Below are 19,236 nucleotides of genomic sequence, written 5' to 3' on the forward strand. Positions count from 1 at the left end.
GAATGTTATCACGCAGCAGAGACGGCAATAATGAAAGGACTTCAAAATTACGCGGCGCTGGTTGAGAAACCGCAGCGGGGTTTCTGACTTAGTCCGGCGAGCTGACATGCCGTTCTCTTTAATTTCTTCATGTAGGAGGTCTAAATCACTGAAGGATCACTGAGCTGTTAGGACGTCTGCACACAATTTTTTGCCAATCCATCTAGTGGCTGTCGGAATGGGATAAGTGAAAATTTTGAAAGCTGCTGGCTGTTTTCATTGGGGGGAGAAAAAAAAAAAAAATTCCTTGGCTTAACCAGAGCTATTGAAATTCAACTTTAGCAAGGTATGATTATCTCAAAAGATCCCATGTCCCTGCGTACAGCGGTGTTTGATACAATTTAGCCTCTTGCCGTCCTGCACCGTCGTCGTTCGGAATCCTCGCGTCGGCGGTCTCGCAGCCTGAAACCGGGTCAAACCGGAGAAGCCGAACAAATATGAGCACAACAGTTAAAGGTCGCTCGCAGGAAGCGGAGAGAAATCTTCCCGTCGCGTCATTAACACGCCGACGGCGAAAATGAGTTTATCATCGCCGCTATAAGCCTCGTTAAAAAGCTACTGAAGGAATTATGAGGGCCGAACATAAATGCGAACGCGGTTTAAGGCAAAGGGAGAGGAAACGGAGGCGGGGCGTTTGTGTGGAGATAAAAGGACAGTAGAAAAAGGTAACAACACTTTATTGCCCTACTGGGGGAAAGAAATACTCTTTAGGAAGCCTTAAACCTTTGTTTGGCCTTATCTCCTCTAATGGGCTTTAACCATTCCTAATTGTTTGCACATGTCTTTATGTTGAGAGGCTCCCAATGCCTGGTCAGTCACTTGACATAACCGCCGAGGCTAAAAGAGGAAGCAGTGTAATATTTGGGTTTCCTGACGACCGAGCGAGCCAAAGTCAGCCACAAAGACGCGATGACTGAAATGGTTTTGGACGTCGGAGATTCGAAGATGAGAAAATCAGAGGGGGGGGGGGGACGGGACATGATGGCAAACACCTCTGTCTCGTCGATATGGAAACATTCTTTCTCCTTTCCAGGTGAAACGACGGTACCTGAAAAGCAGGTGAGGGCAGACGTCGAGAGAGCGAAAGAAGGACAGACAGAAAGCAAAAGAAAAGAAAAAAAATTCCAAACCCTGATCCGGCCAGACGTTGCCATGGTGTGGCTGAGCAATTTATTGACCATTTCGGGATGCGGTCCGTCAGAGCGGAGTGCGTGGCGGAATGGCACGAAGGAGAGACGGAGGGAGGCAACGAGGCCAATATGAATGAGTGAGAGCGAGCGAGGGGATCCGTTTCCTTGGGCTCATCGATAATGACATACCTGCTCGGGCTGTCTGTTAGCCCTATAGCACAAACTACTTAGGCCCTAACTGGAAAATCAATAGGCTCGTCTCTCGCGGAGACCTCTCGCTGTCACGGTGCTTTGTGACTGGCAGCTGCAGCCGAAGGTCATCCCTGGTGACCGTGAGGGTTTGGTGAGCGAGGGGGGAAAAAAGGGGGGGAAGGGAGGTGTTTCTTGCAGTTTGACACTTTTGTGGGGAGCTTAATAACACCAGGGGTGATTTTCTCCGAATCACTGACCGTCGTTTCGGCCACTCTAACTAACCCCGGCTAGAAGGCAACACCCCACTAATTACACTGACTAGTGTTCACTCCAAGTATGTGTGCGCATGTGTGTGTGTGTGTGTGAGGTCACATTGTCAGCATTACAAAAAAGTTATTTATGCTCACAAAGGCATGAAAGACAGCACATACACACACACACACATATATATATATATATATACGCTTAGCATGATAGCATGGTAAATCAAATGTTTTTTTGTTGTTTTTTTTGCTTTACCAAATGGTATAGTTTTGAGAAATTCAAGTCAAGAAATTCAAATTCAAATTATATTAAAAATATAACATGCACAGCTTACTGTTTAACATGGAATTGGATAGGGGGTCATAAAAAAAAAAGCAGACCCACTGAAATAAAAGAGTAGACTGAAAATCTCTTGGGAAATAATGTACAATTTTTCCATCAACCTTTCACTTCATAGCAATAATGCCAATGCAATGACTTAAAAGAATTAGAAAATATATATATGTGTGTGTGTGTGTGTGTATGTGTGTGTCGACACAGGACATTTGAGTATTTTTCAGACAATCGCACTGCTCATTACTGCCATGTTCAACAGATAGGGCCTGGATCCACTGCTCTACCGCTCGACAATTTAATTTATTAAGCAATCAGCTGCGTTTGTGCAATTCTCCCGATTGTCGTACAAACAAACCAAAAACACACCGAGCATCCGCATAAGATGATAAATAGTTTACGACGAGGGCATACTAAATATTCTTGAACACAAACGGCGAAAGAGATGCCTTTTTTGCGGTGATACTGTTTAGACGACGCACATCGTGGAGCACTTTCACTTCCTCGTTCATGCAGTTTTATTTGTCTGCAGGAGCGGCCCTGCAACAATAACTCAACATGCAATATTGATGCCCTGTGTCTAAACACAGGGGGGGCGCTGCTGAACACACATACACGCCACAAGCACACACATCTGCTCCATGACTTCAGCATCTCTGCTATCTGCCGAGCAGATGCCGGGGCCAGTCAGGCAATTAGTTGCCTGCGATGATTTTCTTTGAGCCCTCTATGGAGGGAGCAGCTGGGTCCATCCGGGTTTGGGAAACCGCGACAAAACTGTGTGAACAAGAGCACGAGAAAAGTACCCTCTCTCTTTTGCACGTGTGCAAAGCTTGAACTTGGAGTGTGTGTGTGTGTGTGTGTGTGTGTGTGAGAGAGAGAGAGAGAGAGGAAGAGAGAGAGTGACTTTCACAGCCACCTATCACGTTACAGACCGAAATGAATGCGACCTAAAAATGCCGAGCCTTGACATCCTCTCTTACCAAATCACAATTTGCCATTGCGTCGTAGAAAAACACTCGATACAGTTCCCCTTAGCGGCACGGTTTGCAAAGGGATCATCTCTACTCATTTTGGTCATCGATATGAAAACGTTGCACGCACGCACGCACACACACACACACACACAGTAGCAATCTCAGCCACCAGGGGAAATTAAGAATCAGGCTGAGACAGAAGGAAAGATGTACAGGCCGGGGATGAGAGGTGGGTTGGGGGGGCGGATGAGGGGCAGTCAAGTTATTAATCAGTTGCCAGAGGACACCCATTCCTTTGGCTTGTGAGAGGGATCGTCGCGGCCCCATCGCACCGGCTCCGATCAAAGAACCCGTGCAGGAGTCCCTGGTGTTCCGTGCGGTAAATATAAACCAGGCTAGCTTCTTCAGGAACCGCAGATTGTTCTTGATTTTCAGGCGATGCAGCCCGTTGGAGTAGCCGGAGTAAAAATGACTGAACGACTGACTGAGAAAAAGTGGGCCTCGTGCATACCTTTACTGAGGCGCTAGAGTAAGAGAGAGAGAGTGAGAGAAAAAAAAAGAAAAAAAAAAAAATCAACTGTGCTAAGAGAGTTAAAAGCTCGTCCCCCCCAAAGTTGCTCCCAGCTGTGCCAGCAGTGGCCAGATCTGGCTCTTTTTGGATCTCATTACCGTGATGTGCAGTTTCGGGCTCGCGAAGAACACACACACACACACACACACACACACACACACACACACACACACATACATGAGATAAACGGTCACATTCTGCGATATGGCTAACTTTTCCATATCGGCTGCCAAAAAACGGGGAGATTTCATAAATCCGATCCACGCGGCCGTTGCTCGGGAACATGTGGTTTGGAAAGTAGGCCAGAACAGATTCATAATGTCTTTATAAAAGCCCAAGTCTGTGTCACCATATATTACATTAAGCTACGTTTAGCATGTCCTTAATAATATTTGGACACTTCCTCTCCACCCGAGTGTCGATTCATCTCTTCGGCGCAGAAAACCTGATAATAAACAGTTATCCTGAAATCAAACACGCGGGCGTATTTTCTCACGTACCCCCCCCCCCCCGTTTTCGGAAACCCGTAAGCCTCACTTGGGTGACTTTTGCACCCCTTGAATATTATTCTGAAGGGAGGAATGCAAAATTTAAAACGAGCAGTCGTTTTGAGTCTCGCTGCCGCGGTCGCTCTCGACAAGCGAGTAGTTTTCGGGAACTCGCGTGTGACCGTTGAACTGTTCTGCGCTAATCTGCAAATGACCTTGCACGTCAAACTCCAGTGGAATCAAAAGTGAGTGAAGATGAGCGCTTTCTCGTCGGGGACGAGACGATTTGAAACTCTTCGACAAGTTCAAAGCCCGATCAATTCTTAACAAATTTACCACCAATTTACCACCGATATCAATAACAACAGATATTCGAGTTGAGCGGTCCGTCGTAAATCGCATTATTTATTTTCTTCTTTTTTTTTAATGCAGGAGTTTGTTATCTCCAGTCGGAGCTGGGATTTCTATGATAAATCCAGTCCCTTTTTTTTTCCCCCCAACCAAAATAAATAACGCATTGTACAAATGCACTCGTGAATTATCGTGCACTCCCCTCGGTTGTATTCCGAGCGGGATCCGTGATGTAGTCCAGAGGATGTGGCGAACGAAAGGGAGCTAATTAATCTTTGCCTTTTCTGACATCTCCACGGCTTTAATTCTAAAACCTTTCGCATAGTTGGCTTTTGCTCGGTGCCATTAAGGGGCTTCTGGAAATCATTCCTGATTCAATATCCTGCTTTATGTAAAACTATTTTTGTAACAAGTGTCATGAAAACTAATCCTTTCACGTGGATATGTTTAACTTTTTTTTCTCTCGCTCTCTCCTCTCGCACCGAGTTCATGTGAAAATACAAAAAAGTAAAAATGTGCTTTAGTGTTCTCTCTCCAACTTTTGCTAACACAGTCGGTGGTGAAGGTTATATATATAAAGTTGCACTTCAGTAAGCTAGAAAGCAGGCCTCTCCGTCTCTGATTTCGGTGAAATATTATGAAGATCCTGGGTCCGAAATGTGATCATTGATTACTTTCGAAGTGAACAGCAGGTAACCGGTTCAATTCCTGTGACAGCAGGAGGGGATGGGGTTTCAAATGCGTGGCGCCGGCCAAACAGACATATTCTTAATATACAGTTAAATAAATAAGGAGTCAGTCAGAGTCAGCCTAAGGGAAGGGAAATTGATCAAGTTTTATACACACACACACACACACACACACACACACACACACACACACACACACACACACACACATACATACATACATACATACATACATACATATATATATATATATATATATATATATATATATTTTTTTTTTTATTTTTTTTTTTTAAATAAAACATTTCAAAAACAATGCCCAATTAATTCCATTTATGTTACAGCAACCAGCTATAATGACTGCAACCTCGTTAACCGCCACAGTGAAATCCTCACATCAATATTCCAATCTGTGTGTGTGTGTGTGTGTGTGTGTGTGTGTGTGTGTGTGTGTGTGTGTCCGGTCGAGTGACTCGGTGCAGAGCTTCTTCTCCTTCGCTCCTCCGGCGTCACGTCTGGGTGACGCGGAGGAAGTCAATTACAAGCCCTTTAGTTAAAACACGCGGCGTGGACGGGGGAGCCCGGAGGCGCGTCCCCGCGGCCGCGGAACTTGCGCAACGATTATTCGACTCCTTCACCGAATAGTGAAATAATAATAATAACAGTAATAATAGAAACAATAATAATAATAATAGTAGAATATTACACGCAAATGATAGCGTCTCCAGCGGGCCTCCTCTCATTGCAACAGGAGTCATTTCAGCAGGTGCGCTCAATTTATTTACCCGCTTAAAATGACCTTAACAAAATCTGTTTACTCTTAAAATTATCAATATATATATTACGCTTTGTAATTCACGGTCGAGATAGTTAAAAATGACTGGAGTGACTTATCGAGGCCCAAAACGAGTTCTGTGGCTAACTGACTCAGAGGGTGATAGAATGCAAAAAAAAAATGGACAACGCTTTTATTCTTCGTTTATAAAAATAAATAAAAAGCCGTTCATTTTCGATCTTTTTAGCCAAAGTAAAAAGAGGGGGATCAGGTTTCGGTAACACCGCTGCTGCACTCGTTTATAAGCATATCGCAGCATAAACTGACGGGTGTTATAGGATGGCAGTGCGTGCCCCGTGGGGGAAAAAAGGGAAACAAACTTAAAAAAAAAAGGAAAAAAATTTAGAAAATAAAAAATAAAGGAATCTTTGTTTGTGAAAATACGCAGATACACGTAAACTGATGAAGAGCGTGGAGTCTCCGAGTCAATTCCACTTCACGAATTACGCGCTGAGACTCGGCGTTCGATCCAGGAAGTGAAATAAATAAATAAATAAATAAAAGAGGATAGATAAATAAATAAATGTGAAAAGCTTTCGTTCATTCCTTCCCTCTGACCGTCACCCGTCCGAGACGGTTGTTCGTCTCCGGCTCCCCTCTCACCGGGCGCCGGCTCGTAGGCGACCCGGCGCGGGGTCCGCGGCTCCGCTCCGCACCGCACCTCACGGCCACCCAGACGCCCCGCCCCCCCTCACCCACCGACGCCTGTGATTGGCTCCCGGCGCTGACAGCTCGGCACATGATTGCAGGAGACGAAGCCCCGCCCCCTCGGTGCGCCCCGCTAAAGGAGCCATTCATAAAGTACACGGGTCCAGCTCGCCGCGGAGCGTGGACGAAAAAAGTGAGCAGAGCCCGACGCGGGAGGCGACGGGGGGGGACAGAGAAGGGAGAGAGAGAAAGAGAGAGAGATCACGCAGGGGGGGAAAAAGAAGAAGAAGAAGAAGAACACGCCGGTGCGTGGGGATGTGCGGTTCCGCGCGGCTTCGGAGCGTTTAGACGTGCGCAGGCCGGGACACGGAAGAGTCGCCCCCCCCTTCCTCCGCGTCCCCCCTCGACATGAACGCACCCAGACTTGGAGCGATATCTTAAACGGGGCTGTTACGTTGCATCCCTATCCACTTCCTCCTCCAGCACTGACGTCCATCCGCTGCAAAAAAAAAAAAAAGACGAGGAAAGAAAAAGAAAAAAAAAAAAGAGAGAAACTTTTGATTGCACTTTTTTTTTTTTCCTGCACGGGGACGCGCTTGCCTCTGGCTCCACCGGTAAGCGTTGGATCCGTCAACTTACTGCGACTCGCCGGTGTACAGCCCGGACCTCTGCCCCAACATGATCGCGACGCAGGCGAAGCTGGTCTACCAGCTCAACAAATACTACAGCGAACGGTGCCAAGCGCGCAAGGCGGCCATCGCCAAGACCATCCGGGAGGTGTGCAAGGTGGTGTCGGACGTCCTGAAGGAGGTGGAGGTGCAGGAGCCGCGCTTCATCAGCTCCCTGAGCGAGATCGACGCGCGTTACGAGGGCATGGAGGTCATCTCGCCCAACGAGTTCGAGGTGGTGCTCTACCTCAACCAGATGGGGGTATTCAACTTCGTGGACGACGGCTCGCTGCCCGGCTGCGCGGTGCTGAAGCTGAGCGACGGCCGCAAGCGCAGCATGTCGCTGTGGGTGGAGTTCATCACCGCGTCCGGCTACCTCTCGGCCCGCAAGATCCGCTCCCGCTTCCAGACGCTGGTGGCGCAGGCCGTGGATAAGTGCAGCTACCGCGACGTGGTCAAGATGGTGGCGGACACCAGCGAGGTGAAGCTGCGCATCCGGGAGCGCTACGTGGTGCAGATCACGCCGGCGTTCAAGTGCACCGGGATCTGGCCCCGCAGCGCGGCCCAGTGGCCCATGCCGCACATCCCGTGGCCGGGGCCAAACCGGGTGGCGGAAGTGAAAGCCGAGGGCTTCAACCTCCTCTCCAAGGAGTGCTACTCGCTGACGGGCAAGCAGAGCTCGGCGGAGAGCGACGCCTGGGTGCTGCAGTTCAGCGAGGCCGAGAACCGGCTGCTGATGGCCGGCTGCAGGAAGAAGTGTCTGTCCATCCTCAAGACGCTGCGGGACCGCCACCTGGAGCTGCCCGGCCAGCCGCTCAACAACTACCACATGAAGACCCTGCTGCTGTACGAGTGCGAGAAGCACCCCCGGGAGACCGACTGGGACGAGTCGTGCCTGGGAGACCGACTGAACGGCATCCTGCTGCAGCTCATCTCCTGCCTGCAGTGCCGCAGATGCCCGCACTACTTCTTGCCAAACTTGGACTTGTTTCAGGGGAAGCCTCACTCGGCCCTGGAGGCTGCGGCGAAGCAGACTTGGAGACTAGCGAGGGAAATCCTCACCAACGCCAAGAGCTTGGACAAGTTATAAGAGAGCGAAGCGTTGACATTTCTGGGATAACAAAAAAAAAAAAAAAGGAAAATGAAAAAAAAAAAAACTCCACGGATGGGCGGGGAAGAAAAACAAGGGGGCGATTCTCCAAACAATGTGAATAAAAACAAAACAAAACAGCAGTAACTCAATGTTACAGCGAGCAAAGCCCTATTTCCTCAAGCGGAGCGATCCAAGCCACTGGCGGAGGAAACCGAGGTACACTTTCAGACACAAAACTTCTCGTCCTTGTCTCCTCTAAATGTTTTTCACAAAGTGAAGAAACTTTTATTTAAAAAAATATATGCACAAAAAACCCCGTTAAGTAAAATAAAATGTAGCGTGCCAAGTTTCCATTTTTTCCCTCTCTTTTTTCCATTTATGTGACTCGAAAGAAATGTTAATAAAAATGTTGCAAATTAAAAAAAAAAAAAAAAAGAAGTGACAAACTAGGCCCCCGTGTCTTGACGTGTTCTGACGGCTGAGGGATGGCAGGCGAGGCAGAGATCTTTCCCAAACCGTTATCTGCACAAAAATTCATATTTGCAGCGACTTTAGGAAAGGAATGTGCAAAAAAAAAAACACCTCAGCCCACGTATTTACTTTTTTCGTGAGCTTAAAGGGTAAAATGTGAAAAATAGAAAGCACCTCCGTGGGCCGGAAGACCAGCTCTCTACAGCGAAAACGAAAGGCCCTCGTCGATAATTACAATAACATTAATAAGAATAATACACACACACACACACGTTTACTTGACAAGGGACAAGTAGAGCACATGCATGACGACACAAATAAATAATAATAACTGTCAAAATAACAATAATAATAATAATAATAATAATAATAGTAAAGAAAAGAGGAATAGTAGAGCAGTAGTAGTCGTAATAATATTAATAATAAAAACACAATCCGTTTACAACCCTTCATTTTCGATGAGAAGCACTTTGTGTGTGTGTGTGCGTGTGTATGAGTGTGTTTGTATATCTATATCTATCTATCTAGATATAGATGAACAGATATAGGGTTTGTTGTGGTTGTGATACTAAATAACACACAGGTGAATTGTGACGTGTAACTTCCACGCACATTCGACCCGGAAACGCCAGCCGTGTGTGCAAGAAGCCCACCGACCACCTGTGGGTCTTGAAAAATGTATCTTATTCGGAAACCAGAGCAAAAAAGTTCGAATTTGTTTTTTGAGCATTGTAAATCTCCTCTGTCGCGCGCGTGCATGTGTGTGTGTTCAAAACTATACTATGTGTTACCCTCCTGAAGACTTGTGGTTTTATTTTGGAAAAAAAAAAACAATTGCACCCCGAGAAGAAATAATATAAGTGTATGTGTGTGTGTGTGTGTGTGTGTGTGTGTGTGTGTGCGCGCGCGTTAAATAGATATTATAAGACTGCAACTGAGAATACAAAATTGAAAAATAACCCGTTTCTTCCAGAGGAGGACGATGTGTGTTTGCACGGTGCCTCTGCGCTCCACGGATTTCTTACAACACGTCTGCAAGCGCCTTATCTTATACCTGCGCGTCCGAGTGGAGAGGAGCCTTTTTTGTGTATTTATATATATACATACACGGGTTCTCTCGCTCTTTACCTTCGGGTCGACGGCCTTGAAGCCCGGCTCGTCCTCGTCCACCTCGAAGTAGAGCTCGGAGGCGGTGACGGACAGGGTGCCTTTCACCACCGCGGCCGGAGCCACCAGCTGCGCGCCGGTGCTCAGGCTGACCGGGCCTGCGGGGCGGATGGACGGACAGACAGACAGACAGACAGGCGGTCAGAAAGACAGACAGATGCCGGTGAGGAGGCGGGGTGGGGGGTGGGGGGGGTTAGGGTGACCTCTCATGGGAGGAAACGAGGCGTAGCTCCAACCCCCCCCTTTTTTTTTAAACCGCAGAGGAAACAAAAAAATGTAAACACGTCGGATATTATTGGAGGCGCTGCGTAAAAACAGACAACCCGGGTGACGCGTCGAGGCGCGCAGGACGCACGGCGAAATTTAAGGTTGGGATTTAAATATTAAAAAAAAAAATCGTCTGAAAATAAAGCGATCTAATAGCGAGATTGCTTAAAATTAAAACAAATTAATAAATAAAATACCCCGCACACACACACCTCCCCTCCCACCGCGTCAGAATCGATTGATAGCGCGCTGCTGGGCGAAGCCGCGTTTAATCTGCCATCCATCTTAATTCATGCCAGGGTGACAATGGGAGCGCGGCCGTGCGGGGGGCCGTGCGGGGGCCATTGTGTTCGCAGATGCGCGCCGCTGAGGGAGTGAGGCCGGCGTGATTTCCCCGGCGCCGACGGCGGGGATCAGCGGACTCGCCTCCGCCGGGCCCCGTGAGCACTGACACGCCGTGCGCGGTTTGAACCGAAATGTTCACGCCGGGACGTGCAATTGCAGTGAGGCGTCCAGGGACCCTGTGCGCAGGTCCGGCCCGCACGTTTGCGTGGCGCCATTGTCACCCGGTGACGTGGGAGCACCGTGAACGCATCATAAATGTGCAGAGCCGCGTCGGCGCTGCACACGCAATGCGGATTACGCCGCAATCCGATTAACAGGCCGGGCCTGTAATTAAGGGTGTTTAAAAGGAGGACACGACAAAGCCGTGACACCAAAAGATATCTAATGTAACCCCCCTCGCCCCCGACCCCCCCCCCCCAAACACACACACACACACACACACACACACACACACACACACACACACACACACACACACACCTCCAGCCCTCTTCCCCGTGGAGAAAAACAGCTGATGTAAATATTTGCATTTCAGAATTTGACAGCAGCATTCTGTCTGATGCTTCGGAAAAAGCAAAGCTGAATTCGGGGACAGGAGGATGCTGTGCGTAAACAGGGACGGATGAAAATGTTCTGAGCGTTGATACTCAAGTGTGTGTGTGTGTGTGTGTGGAGCAGACAACCAGAGGTGGGGGTTGGGGTGGTGGGGTCAGACAGCTGAAGATACTTTTCAGCAGGGCTCTCTGACAGCGGTGCAAATAGTGACAAAGACTTGTCGAGGTCTGAAAGTGGCTATGGCCACGCTGGAGGGGAAACTTCATTTAAAAAAAGAAATAGGAAAAGAAAAGGCGGCGGAGGACGCCGAGTGTTAGGACGACGACAACACATTTGTCCATGTATTTATGGGGCTGCGGAGTGGAGGCGTGTGAGGTGTGGCTGGAACGCAGCGGGTTTTTACCTGTTAGGTTGTCCAGGTCCTTTTCCTCTAAGGAGGAGAGCGTGTCGTCGTCTCCGTCAAGAAACACCTCGCTCTCCGAGTTCTGAGTCCCCAAAGCCTGGCTCTTGATGGACTGCTTGCCTTTGAGGATGTCCTCCTCAGATGCTGGAGGACAGAAGCAAGGCTGTTATTCTAACGTTTAAAGTTAAAAACTGGAGTTTTCATCAGAGGCGTGGAGTTCAGTTCCCAAACTAAGATATAGGAGCGTGTTTTTATTCATGCATTTATTTTAAGGCATTGAACCTCAAGAACTTATATTTGTGTGTGTGTGTGTGTGTGTGTGTGTAGATTGTATTTGCAATAACCTAAAAACATCTACAGCAACCAGTCAAAGATGTTGTGCTCAAAAATAGAAAAAAATACATAAAAAAAAAAAAAAACTAAAATATTAAAATATTACAACATAATACAAATACATTTATATTTAAATTTAAATTAAATAAGCCTGCCTGGTATCATTCTGGTAAAGTTTTGGAAAGTCACATCAAACAAATGTCAGATTAAATGAATCTCAAGGAACTTTGTACAAGCCTATAAACAATAATATTATAATTACCTTTTAAGGAGAGCCAATCAAGGGACGGCAGAATAGACAATGAATGAATGGATCATTTTTTTACTTTATTGTGTCTTACACTTAACACTTATTGTTTGTATAACGCTTTGATGGAAAGTGCTTTCAAAATACATGTGTCATTATTATTATTGTTATAATTATAATTACCAGACTAAGTGGAAACCATACTGCTGAAAGTATAGCATTAAACTGTTCAGGTGATTATTTAGTTTGTTTTTCAACTGTTATCATGATATTTTATTCATTTATTCTATCATTTAGTAACTTCGCTAGCTTTGATTCATAGTTTGAGTGAAAACGATTTGCAGTGAAGCTTCACACACACACACACACACACACACACACACACACACACACACACACACACACACACACACACACACACACACACACACACACACACACACACAGTCAAACCAAAAGCGGCAAACAGTGCAACCAAGTTAGCCAAAAGACTAGCATAATCTTTATCAATTTTATACCTCCGTACTTTACAGCACTTCACACGAAGAGGATCTCAAAATGCATTTACGCGGAATGAGCGTCGCCCATTTTGAGTCCAACTGAACCTGACTTGAGGTTCTAAATGGATTATTTAAGAAAAATGGTAATCTGCAAACATTTACAGACATTCCCCAGCGGTGCGTGGTAAGGATCCAGAGACACCGGTACACAACACTTAGCCGGGCTGGAAACCCGGCCCTCGTTGTAAACATAGGCGGTCACGATGGTGGGACTTTTCAACGCTCCTGTGCGAGGGTATTCTGTGTAATCCCGGATTCAGGTAAAGGTGATACCGGTTTAATCCACAAAGTCGTTGAACACATAAATAGTGGGTGTTCTTTTCATCATCACCTAAGGGGGGGGGGGGAGGTTGCACTTCCTGAAAATGCACAGCTGCATCATGTGGCCGTACACTTTGAAACTGCGAGAAGAGCCGAGCTAAAAAATCTCTTGTCATGGAAAATATGCAGCTCACTGATATTTAGAATGGTCTTCCTGTAATTAAGCCTCCCAGGAGGATTCCTTAGTTAGCAGCACTGAAATTACTACCAGCTCCCCTAATATGTACCACATGCCATTGTCGTCACACTGAGCAAGTGGACAAGAGACTTGTCGGACGGGCTTAAAAAAACAGATGTATTGCAACTGCAATGCATTTTTTGTTTCAAGCACGTTCGGCGCTTTTTTCGATGAACGCGCCACATCGGGCCTCACTGACGCGCAATCGGCGCGGCTAATTCGCCCAAAACAGGCCGATCCAAGAAACCGCCGTTCCAGTAACTGAAGTTATAAATATATCGCAGTACAAACAAGGCAGCTGCAATAAAAATGACCAGTCAGATATTGTTTGGCCGAGTAGAACAGTGTTATTAGAAAAGCTCTGCAAGTGATGTCACTTAATATTAGGAATAAGCAAAAGGCATGTTAGGACTTCTCATTTTTTCCTCTTTTTCAGAGAAGCCTTTTTTCCCCCCCTTCTCTTAACTTTGCATGCCTGTGTGTGTATGTATGTGTGTGTGTGTGTGTGTGTGTGTGTGTGTGTGTGTGATTCAAACACACACACACACACACACACACACACACACACACACACACACACACACACACTGGCTGTTGTTGGACTTTGAGAATACGGGATTTCGGGACGACACGCGAACTTCCCACAAGATAGAAAGAGTAAATAACACTTCAACGCCCTGCGAGTTTTAAAAAAGAAAACATCCAATGATCATTAAATGTTTTAAAAATTAGCACGTCATTTAACACAAAACTGAAAAATATTACTGCAACGGGAGAATTTATCACGCAGCGCCGGCACGCCACATTAAATCTAGCAGGGAACCTTCAACCCCATTACTCATCACACTGTGAGCAGAAACGTGCGTAAATCCCGGCAGGTTACACTTTTTTCCGAGACCCCCGTTTCCCCGGCTGAGGGTTTCAGCTACCTGCTTATTCGACTCAAGGCGTGCGTGGTCGCAGCAATTAAATTGTCAAAATTAACAAATTTGTTTTTAAGAGGAGCGTAGCCAGCAGTGCGGTCATGAGGCGAGTATTGATTACCAGAACAGAGACATTAGTCTTCGGGTATTTACTCTGCCACCTCGGCTGCACGGGCCCGGGACCGGGCCAAATCAATCCCCAGAAAAGATGGTTCTGTCCGACCATAAATACATAACAGCCTACTCAAACCTACTGGCAGCGGCACACTCTCCTGTGGAAATCCTCTTGGCACCGTATGAATGATAACGGTTGTCCATATGCTTAACACAGCAATGCACATTTTCTACATGTTGTTAAAAGATATGCATACTCCTCCCCCACACCCCCTTCTCGCATCCCGAGGAGAAAAAAAAACAATGTTACAATGTTACATCTCTAACTAAAAAAAAGCTAAATATTTTTCCGTTGCTCCTGAATTTACAGCCATTAAAAAAAAAAAAAAAAAAAAAGTGCAGCCACAAATAGCTAGAAAATTTGCGTAAATACCGGCTGATCTTATAGCAGATATTTTCTTAGGGAGCGAGGCTGCGCCCCCCCCCTCCGCCCCCTGCCCCTGCATCTGATGAATATAATTACAGCCAGATATGACCTTTGTGCTCTTTCTGAAAACTCAGCTCTGCATTCTCATCTCGGGCTGCACTTCCGTAACAAATGTCGGGTCGACTAAAACAAGACGAAAGGTTACATCAGAAAATAGATGTCGTCAGGCTTCAATGTCAAAGAGTTATTTTAATGATATATTCCCATACGACAGCCAGCCAGTCCACTCTCTCGAGGTAGAAATACCACAACTGGCTGCTGGATATTTTTACAGACTTGACTTTGAAAACCAAATGTTCGCAAAACAAAACAAAAAAAAAAAAAAAAAAAAAAAATCAGGCCTTTCCCCCAGTGATTTCAACTTGCAGCAAAGTAAGTTGGAATTGTTTTGGAATAATAGTATAAGAAATAAAAACGAGTGTTTGCCCCAAGACTGGAATGATTACCTCATACAGTACAATGCGCTCAACAAATTGCCATTTGATGAACAAGCCAAAGAGGGGGGGGGGGGGTTAATCTGAGGAAAAGTCAGGTTAGGAGCTTCGAGCTGCCTCCTGGTCTGACTCACCAGCTGCCTCCGGCAGCCGTTACCGCAGAGCATGAGTCTCCCCGGACGCCGGGAACCCCGAGACTTATTGTTTCTGGGTCACGATATTATTGATTCCAGTCAAACCTGTCATTTGCTTCCGACGTCAAATACAAAATGATATCGAGAGACGACGGTCTGAGTACATTTTGGCCCAGAAATGAAGAGATTTAAGAGGATAGACGACGGACCTGGTAAATCAAGGCTCTTTAGAGGATTACTGCAAACTTGAGTGCGAGATGTGTTCCTAAAGAATTAGGGATTACGTGTCCCCTCGACACATAAATCAACTCAGACTGCTGATGCAAGGGCATGAGTCACACAGAGGATGTGAATCAGGGGATTCGGGGAATACTCACTTATACCAAGGAAAATACAAATGTATTTATAGCTCTGCACCTGCTCCAGTAGAAATGCACATATGTTACAAAGAAAAGCATCAAAAAGTTGATTTTAATTATAATATTTTTGATTTAAGTGTCAAACAGAAGAGCATTATTCCTATTAAATAATTTCCAGTATTATTATTTTGTATTATTGTATTGTTTTTTTTCTGTCCTTTGCTTTTTATCCAACCAAAAGCTCAGCTTCCAGATATTCTTATTTTGATCATTAAAGAAATAAAACAAGCACCTCAAAAATACAATTGATTTCAGCGAGTGTTTTAAATCCCTCCTCCGATTTTGAAAATAATTGATATCGATTATTAATTATGCTATCAAAAAACAAAAATGTTATTCTAATCCCAAAAAAATACTGTAAATAAATTAAAAAAAAACAAATATATACATATACATATATATATATATATATATATATATATATATATATATAAAAGCATGTCTGAGTGGCAGTGTGCACATTACTTACCACTGATATTAGCCACTGTTGTGCAGTGAAGGAAAAAAGAAACAACATTTTACAATTGGTGTCACTCACATGAGTTCAAAAGTGAATCTGAGTAAATCACACAAACGCCGCGGTTTATTACGAGTCCAGCGCCGAGAAATAGGAGGCTGTGTCGGCAATTACACGTGTGAAATTCAAATGAGGGGGCTATTTTACTGTGACTTGTGGTACAATAAATCTTTTATTACAGCGGGAGGACTAATTTTTATGGCCTTGTACCTGGTGCTATCACCGGCTAAGAAGGAAACGCGGCGCGAGCAACACGCTGGGACGAGGCGCACGTGACTGACCGTGCTCAGCGGCAGCTTTAAGCGCGGCCTGTGAATGAGAGGATCCAAAGGGGTTCCTGATGAAGCGTCGTCGCCGCCTTAAATCGTCCTCCCAGTAGTCCAGGCGCCAGAACTCCCTCGGTCGGCTGCAACAAGACAGAGGTAGCACATGTGTTAGCAATTACCAGCCAGCATGGTATGGCAGCTCAGCGTTAGCACTGGGTCCGAAGAAGCATATATAAAGCCAGCATTGTGCACGCTGCTCTCTTTAACCCTCCGATTGCTCTTTAAAATCATCCACGTCAACACAAGATCAGACCCCGAATCACTGAATCTGTCCTTGACAGTGACAGAATCCTCCCCCCCGCTTCTCTCCCGCAGGAGCCGAGGTATCCCCTTTTAATCTCTCTTTTTTTTTTTTTTTGTTTGTTTACTTTTTTCCTCTTCACATCTAGTCCCCAGAGAAAGCGAACGGAGTCAGAGAATGACAGCGGGATCGTTTTCCGCACACTTTTGCAGCACGTGCTTGAATTCTAGGCTCATTTCAAGCCCGGCGGGACGCCTCTTGTCAGGAGTCACGGCTAGCGGGATAAGAAGAGGGTCATTACAAACACGGAGGAGGGGGGTGGACAGTGTTACTAATATTAATCAATGTCCACAGAACCATTTGTCTTTCCAATTTGCATGTCTTTTTTATCGGGCCGGCCCAGCAGCTCATTTTGTCAAAGCAAAGATGATGCTAACTTGAAGACGAGAAGCAATTTAATATTCTGAATATACACAGTGCAACAACTTTAATAAAATATTTATATCAGTAAACACGATTTCATTACGGCACGTGTGAAATATCGCTCGATTCACGTGCTGGGGGGGGGGGGGCACGCAGGGAGCGACGTTTCAGGCGATGCGAAAACCCCAGTTTTTATTTAAAAGCGGCTCATGTGCTAATGATTAAAATCTTCGAACGGGAGGATGAAACAACACGCTCGCTGTCAGATTCGTGTTGGAAATTCATTTCACTTGTTCTGAAGGTTCTCATGAGACAGCGTCTTCTTAGGAGGGAAAATTATTCTTTGCGCCGGCGTGGAGTTTGCACTGAAGCAGCACACTTAGCAAAAGTTGGTTTAGAAACCAAAATCATTATTATACCATGGAAAAACCATTTAACTGCTGAACCCATACAGTAGTTAAAATACGGAAGAACTTCAGTGTAGTGAAAAGTAAATATAAATAATCACATTTTATAGATTTCTTGACGCAGTTACTGGGTTATCGGGAAGTAGCTGCACGTTTATAGTTCGAGTGGCCAATGACGCAAGAGCCCCGACATGCCTTGTGCTCCGGGTCGGGGGGCAAATCGCAAATCTTCGGCCCAACGTAGAGGATCACACAGGGGCCCTTTAAAAGGTAAAAACGCTTTCCAGAACAAAATAAGCACACTTTTGATGCGGGACCGTCGATTGTTTGGCGTATCTGGTCGAATGAGAACACGCCGGAATCGAAGAAAACGGTCGCGCACATTACTGTTTATGTGTGTATGTGTGTGTGTGTGTGTGTGTGTGTGTGTGTGTGTGTGTGTGTGTGTGTGTGTGTGTGTGTGTGTGTGTGCAGGGTGTTCATATAGACACGGGGTGGGGGGGGGGGACGCCGGCGTGTGCTGCGCCAGATTTCTCACTGATGACAAAGAGCCGGCGCCGTGTTTGCATGTGATAGTCTCCCAACGCAAATGGCCACTTCATCATCCTGCCTCCGATGGCATTCATCTATGAAAATAATTATTAAGGTTGTGCTCGGTGCACGGCTCTGAATCAGGACGCAGTCTCCTCTCATCCCGTGGAGGAGGCGGGGGTCTGAGGAGGCACACAATACACATAAATCCATCAGGACGGGGACCATCGGCCGGGGTAATTAGTCATTGATAGGGGGAGTACCACTGCCAGTCATATGCATCCAGAGCTCCATGAAGAGGCGACAAAGGAAGTCCTAATGATGGGCCACTGGAAGAGGTGGCCGGCCGACGAGAGATTCCTCGTCATCAATCCCGGATGAGAGCGCCGCCGTAACAAGAATGGAGACGAACAGCGCCGCGCGACCTTCCCCGCCACCCCTCCTCCCATACAGCGCGGCGAGCGTGTTTCCACAAGGATGATAAATTATTCAGGGCTCATTCGTTCTCCTCGGGCATCCTTGGCAGGATTTACCGAAGAGCCATTCTTCAAAATAACAACAATTAAAATAACAAAGGGCCTGCGTTGTGCTGTGGATCACGCCAACCACTTGTGTAATTAGTAATTAGTTCGGTCATAAAAGGTGTCTGGAAGGTCTGCTCATTAAGCTTCGAGTCACCGCCGTCGGATGACGTGGGAAAAGACATCAACAGAATCTCTCTCTCTCTTTTTAATCATAGCGATTCTTACGTAAAGGGATTCAACTTCAGGACATAATGAGTTTGCAAGGCCTTCCTCAGGGGTGCAACATGAGGTTGGAATATCTCACGGCGTAAATAACTTTTATGTTTTCTTTTTGAGAATTTTCTCCTGCTTTCTGACATTTGTCATATTGTTTCTTAACATGGGGATAAATGGAGAAAATTCAAGTAGATTGTATTATCTGGATGGTCTTTGCCCCTAAGCAGCTGGAAATACTATTGAGTGTTATGACATGAGGCTGGGCGATGTGACCAGTGGCTTAGATTGTGTAGAAAAAAAAAAAACTGGCAGCTGACACTGGAAAAAATGCTGAATTATGACAGTTAGTGTGATAGCTAGTTCAGCTTTTGTAATTCCAAAACAGCTCTCACTATCGATATTGCGGAAGACGTCC

At 46.0% G+C, this 19,236-nt stretch overlaps 2 protein-coding genes across 10 annotated transcripts in view; one reads left to right on the top strand and one right to left on the bottom strand.

Annotated features, from left to right (window-relative positions):
* lrba (LPS-responsive vesicle trafficking, beach and anchor containing) overlaps window positions 1–19,236 on the bottom strand; it is a 180,614-nt gene that overhangs the window by 62,255 nt on the left and 99,123 nt on the right. For 6 of the 9 annotated variants that reach the window (XM_086157382.1, XM_086157385.1, XM_086157383.1 and 3 more), the window contains exons 37-40: window positions 16,435–16,559; window positions 16,106–16,120; window positions 11,487–11,630; window positions 9,878–10,014 (exon numbers count right to left, since the gene is read on the bottom strand). In XM_086157382.1, the coding sequence (XP_086013508.1) occupies window positions 9,878–10,014; window positions 11,487–11,630; window positions 16,106–16,120; window positions 16,435–16,559 (421 nt within the window). The remainder of the gene's footprint in view (window positions 1–9,877; window positions 10,015–11,486; window positions 11,631–16,105; window positions 16,121–16,434; window positions 16,560–19,236) is intronic. The other 3 variants (XM_086157387.1, XM_086157386.1, XM_086157384.1) reach the window with 1 other exon arrangement.
* On the top strand, window positions 5,972–8,724 carry mab21l2 (mab-21-like 2). Its single transcript, XM_086157377.1, has one exon. The coding sequence runs from the start codon at window positions 7,196–7,198 to the stop codon at window positions 8,273–8,275; it is 1,080 nt and encodes a 359-aa protein (XP_086013503.1). The 5' UTR covers window positions 5,972–7,195; the 3' UTR covers window positions 8,276–8,724.

This window comes from Fistularia commersonii, chromosome 12 (genome assembly GCF_037954325.1).
Source record: "Fistularia commersonii isolate RoL2024-O1a breed Wild chromosome 12, RoL_Fcom_v1.0, whole genome shotgun sequence".
Classification (NCBI taxonomy): domain Eukaryota; kingdom Metazoa; phylum Chordata; class Actinopteri; order Syngnathiformes; family Fistulariidae; genus Fistularia; species Fistularia commersonii.

Coding starts and splice junctions, on each gene's coding strand:
- mab21l2 (XM_086157377.1), top strand. CDS start 7,196: ATGATCGCGACGCAGGCGAAGCTGGTCTACCAGCTCAACAAATACTAC.